The sequence below is a fragment of the Miscanthus floridulus genome, chromosome 10 (genome assembly GCF_019320115.1).
Source record: "Miscanthus floridulus cultivar M001 chromosome 10, ASM1932011v1, whole genome shotgun sequence".
Lineage (NCBI taxonomy): Eukaryota > Viridiplantae > Streptophyta > Magnoliopsida > Poales > Poaceae > Miscanthus > Miscanthus floridulus.
Window position 1 is genome coordinate 49,891,096 of NC_089589.1, and position 4,751 is coordinate 49,895,846.

The following is a 4,751-nucleotide window of genomic DNA, read 5'->3' on the forward strand; positions in this document are numbered from 1 at the left end:
GTGAAAAAGTAAAGTTTCAGTGAGTTTTGATTTTGAAATCACATATGGAGTATCTGTGTGCACAAAACATAGAGAGAATGCATCGTAAAACCCAAAACATGTACAAATGGTACAAATTAAAGTCCCCATTCATTGTTTGCACGAATCACCATAGTTTCTTTCGAATCAAGTTCCTTTAATGTTATTTGTACCAACAAATCCACTTTAAGGGCATGCAACTGTTTCCCAACAAATATTTCTTTTGTCCAACATCCAGCTTTGCTGCTAGTATAAAACATAGAGAAAATTTCTCCTTAGTCACTCTAAACTTGCTTGATTGTCTCTCCTATGTGTAACACCTAGCACCCAAGAACTTGCACGGTTGCCTCATTTAAACTTGTGCGGTTTCTCACCTAGCTAGCTCCCTGAAGGACTTGAACAGAAGCAAAGTTTAGGGGGGGTAAGGTTAAATAATGCAAGATTGCAAGTTTAGGGGCTATGTGTGATAACCGTGTAAGTTCAAGGAGACGAGAAACTAATTAGAAAGTTTAAAGGGCAACTTGAGAAATTCACACAAGTTCAGGGATGTATGGTGCAATTGTCTCTAAAACAATTATCATTTCTTTACAAGTTGGATGATCTACTCCAGGAAGCCTTAGCCGTATCATCATCATAAACAATTGAACACAGCAGACAAAGAGGTTGCGAACACTTGGTGCCAGGTGGTAGCAAACGCCATGTAAAACATAAGTCCGATGGTGTGTATGTAAGCGCTTTGTGCAAAACCAAAATGTACCTTGACTATCAGGCCTACTGAGGCCACTCTGAATGAATGAAATCAAGTGGGGGATCATCTCCCCTTCCGTCGACTTACGAAAAAAAGGTGAAGTTTTACTTGGTCAGAGATAATGTTAACAAATCTAATCTAGACCTTACTCGAAGGCACAACAATTGACTAGAAATCTAGGGGTAACAATTGACTAATCTAATCTAGAACTTACTTCTGAAGAATCAATGAAGGAAAAAATGTTAATCAGACTGATAAAGACAAATTACTTCAACAGCCATCCCTTTTATTTATTCATAGAATCGTGTATAAAAAGCCTCCCTCTCCACCATCTGTGTGGCAAACAGTTCTGAGGTTTGCAGCAATGGCGGCACAGTTTGCAGCAGCAGGAGTCCTCATCGGGCTTCTCGCTCTTGCAACATTTGCAAGCTGCAACACTGAAGGTATACCGATCAAATAACAGACGCTATTTTCAATCTTAGTCTTTTCTGAAACATGCATGCTGTTGTCACTTGAAGGTGACATACTGTACAAGCAAAGGTTGGCATGGAAGGACCCAAACAATGTGCTGCAGAGCTGGGATTCGACGCTTGCCAATCCCTGCACCTGGCTCCATGTCACCTGCAACAACAATAACTCCGTCATCCGTGTGTATGGCACTCTCTATTCTTCCTCTATGATAGTTTTGGGATCAAGTATAATCATTCCTATCTGTACCTTTCCAGAATTCAGAATCTCTGAAACATCATCAGGACGTATGCAGTAAACTAGTCCTGTATCTACCACTGAGGACTGAAAGATACAGTACTTATCTAAAAACCTTGTCAGGCTGAAGTCATTGTTTCTTGCTTCCTGCAGGGATTTGGGCAATGCAGGCATCTCCGGCCCTCTGCTTCCAGATCTTGGAGAACTTGAGAACCTCCAGTACATGTATGAATCGCATAACCTGTAGCAAGCAATTACTGAAAGCATCATAGAATGGCAATTTCCTGAACATGTACTTGCCATGCATGTTTGCAGTGAGCTGTATGGCAACCGCCTGAACGGTTCGATTCCAGAAACACTGGGCAACCTGACTAATCTCATCAGCTTGGATCTCTGGGTCAACCTGCTTACCGGCCCAATACCATCTACGCTTGGTTCCATCAGCACGCTGCGATATCTGTAATCAACCTTTTAACAAGATTTTCATATGCCCTTTCATAAGACAACCCTGAATTGTGACTACTATTTTCTAAATTGCACATTTTTGGATTAATGGTGTTCTACAGGAGGTTGTACCAGAACAATCTGACAGGGTCTATACCATCATCGTTTGGCAATCTGACTAGCCTTCGGGAATTGAAGCTTCAAGAGAATTCATTGAGCGGCTCTATTCCTGCCTCCCTTGGCAACGTCAAAACATTACAGTTCTTGTATGTCATTGCTCGTAAATTCGCATACCGTATTCTGAATGGCCAAGAAAGATCATACTAGTGTTGTTTACTTGTTCTCTATAGTAAATTTAACTTTTGGTCTTCTTTGCACAGGGAACTAAACGGGAATATGCTGACTGGCACGGTTCCACTGGAAGTCCTCTCCCTTGTCCTTGTTGGGAACCTGACCGAGCTGTGAGTACCGAGTAATATAGCAATTTAATACATCATTAGCACTTCTACATGTATGGATACATTATATCACGAGATGATGATCCTTTTTTTTTCAAAAATTATCTGCATTTAGAAATATTGCTAGAAACAACCTGGATGGCACCGCGACATCGTCCGGACTGAGAGGTACTGACGTGATTGTAAATCTCAATTTTGATAGGTTTAGCTTTTGGTTTTATTTTCACATGCATATACAGTATATATGTAGTGATGCTTACAAGAACTACAATTTGGCAATGTCACAGTGTCTGCGATTATCCAGGATATGCTGAAGACTACATGATGGCTTGATGAGTCCTTGGATCAAGGCTTTGTTTTAATTTGTTTCATGCAAACGCGGGAAATAAATGAATAATTCCAATGGGATGCATTGGTCTAGACACCTTGCAGTAGAATATGTTTGTCGAGTTTAGCTCAATTTGTGAGGAAATAATGGATAATGCGAGTTGGACAATTCAATTTCTCTTAAAAAATGGCTTTTGTCCTGAATAAAAATAATCTCTTATATAGTATATATAAAGCAGAGTTTCCTCTGTGCGTTCTTGTTCCCTCCGGCCTCCCTCTATTCTGAGCTACTACATTCGTTCCAAAGTATAAGTCATTCCAACTTTCTTGAAGAGTCAAAGCACTTCAAGTTTGACCAAAATTATAGAGAGAATTATAAAGATTTATGACATGAAATAGGTAAACTATAGAAATATAATCAATGAAGAATCTAATAATACTTATTTGGTATCATAAATGTTATTATTTTATCATATAAATTTGGTCAAACTTGAGATGATTTAACTCTCCAATAAAGTTCAAATGCCTTATAATTTGAGACTTGGGGGAGTATAAAATAACGTACAGCACCGATCGCTACTGCATGGTGACTTGATAAGTGTAGTGAAAAAAAAAAGATTACTAAAGGCCTGACTAAAGGAATATACTAGGTTATACACCATTGAAATTATATAGTTTCGCTTTGGATATAGTATATATCGAAGAAATTTCTAGAAAAGATCACTTCTTTCTTGGAAAAAAGGAATCGCTCCAGCAAACACTTTGGCCCCAAGACTTGGACACAAATGTTGCCGAAACACAGAGTTTACAGAGGTTGCCGAAACTGTACAAAACAGCTTGAGCAAGCACCGCGAACGGAAGAAAGAGGTGTGATCATGTGTGCTACGTGGTCCTTGTGGCGAAGCCAGGATGATCGCCGGCATGGCAATGCCGATTGACCCGAGTGCAGCAATGGAATGGGCACTTGAGACCTGCTGCCATCTATTAGGCGGCGACCAGCCTGAGCATGGAAGAATGACAGCGCCAAGCATGCAGTGGCAAATGCCAGAGGCGGGCTCCCTAAAGATCAATGTTGATGGGGCATACTCCCAGGAACCTAGCACAGGTGCAACGGGCGCGGTTCTGAGTGACAGTAGCGGAAATTTCTTTGCGGCGTCAGCTCGATGGTTGGATTCGTTGGGATCAGCACTCCTGGCAGAAGCTGAAGCGCTTCGGGATGGCGTGCAGCTCATACCAGGAGGCACCAGGGAGCGCATCATATTAAAGACGGATTCTCAGGAGCTGGCATCGCTGTGGAACAACAGAAGAATGCACCGGTCGGAGATAGCTGCAATCCTAGAAGATGTGGAGGAGATGGCGTCAAACTTTATCTCCTTCCAGGTTCTTCACACGAGACTATCAGCGAATTTTGCAGCTCACTTGTGCGCTCAGCACGCTTCTTCCTTTCTAGCAAATTTTGTATGGCTGCAGCCTCCTAGCTTCTTACAGAATTGCTTGCAATTCGATTGTAACAATGCTGTTTAATGAATGAAGCAAATGGTTAAAAAAAAAAAGCACCGCCCAAGCTCCCTCCAGGCACTTGCGCACTCATTTACACAATTACTGACGGTACAAACTCCCTAGTTTTAAGACTCCGACTTGTATCCACAGCCTCGTTTCTTACCGGATCGTCCCTAGCAGCCTATGAATTGGATCTATTTTACTTACGACGTTCGGCGCCAGCAGCGTGCCCGGATGTCCCGTGCCTGCTGCCCGCCCCGTGTCCGACTTTCCCGCGCAGCGCCCGCGCATGCTCCTTCCCCGTGCTGCCGCTGGGTCCTGATTTAACCGTGCATGCTTGTGGGGGGAATCATCGCGTCCGCTGCCATCAGGAGCACCAGCGACGCCTGACCGCGCACTCCTGCTGCCCGCATGCTAAAGATGGCGCATGATGCTGCTACTAACCGGCCACATCAGCTGGAATGAGGAGAGAGAGCCCAGCGATGCAGCTTGGTGCTCCACGTCTGCCGCCACACTCATAGATATAACTTTGTGCTCCGTGCTTGTTGTCG

At 43.0% G+C, this 4,751-nt stretch overlaps 2 protein-coding genes across 2 annotated transcripts; both read left to right on the plus strand.

Annotated features, from left to right (window-relative positions):
• Positions 1-1,086: 1,086 nt before the first annotated feature.
• LOC136490195 (disease resistance protein BAK6-like) lies at positions 1,087-2,927 on the plus strand. Its single transcript, XM_066486672.1, has 8 exons — positions 1,087-1,209; positions 1,285-1,417; positions 1,625-1,696; positions 1,787-1,930; positions 2,038-2,181; positions 2,296-2,376; positions 2,489-2,541; positions 2,661-2,927. Exons 1-8 carry the CDS (start codon positions 1,131-1,133, stop codon positions 2,696-2,698), a joined length of 744 nt encoding a protein of 247 aa, XP_066342769.1. The 5' UTR covers positions 1,087-1,130; the 3' UTR covers positions 2,699-2,927.
• Positions 2,928-3,621: 694 nt separating this feature from the next.
• Positions 3,622-4,224, plus strand: LOC136488605 (uncharacterized). The gene has a single exon (XM_066485482.1). The coding sequence runs from the start codon at positions 3,622-3,624 to the stop codon at positions 4,222-4,224; it is 603 nt and encodes a 200-aa protein (XP_066341579.1).
• The last annotated feature ends 527 nt before the right edge of the window (positions 4,225-4,751 follow it).

What these genes read in the sequence shown, in the direction of transcription:
- LOC136490195 (XM_066486672.1), top strand. Translation starts at nt 1,131, where the DNA reads ATGGCGGCACAGTTTGCAGCAGCAGGAGTCCTCATCGGGCTTCTCGCT. An exon ending in AATAACTCCGTCATCCGTGT is followed by an intron (nt 1,418 to 1,624) that starts GTATGGCACTCT and finishes TGCTTCCTGCAG; the next exon opens with GGATTTGGGCAATGCAGGCA. An exon ending in CTTGAGAACCTCCAGTACAT is followed by an intron (nt 1,697 to 1,786) that starts GTATGAATCGCA and finishes GCATGTTTGCAG; the next exon opens with TGAGCTGTATGGCAACCGCC.
- LOC136488605 (XM_066485482.1), top strand. Translation starts at nt 3,622, where the DNA reads ATGGCAATGCCGATTGACCCGAGTGCAGCAATGGAATGGGCACTTGAG.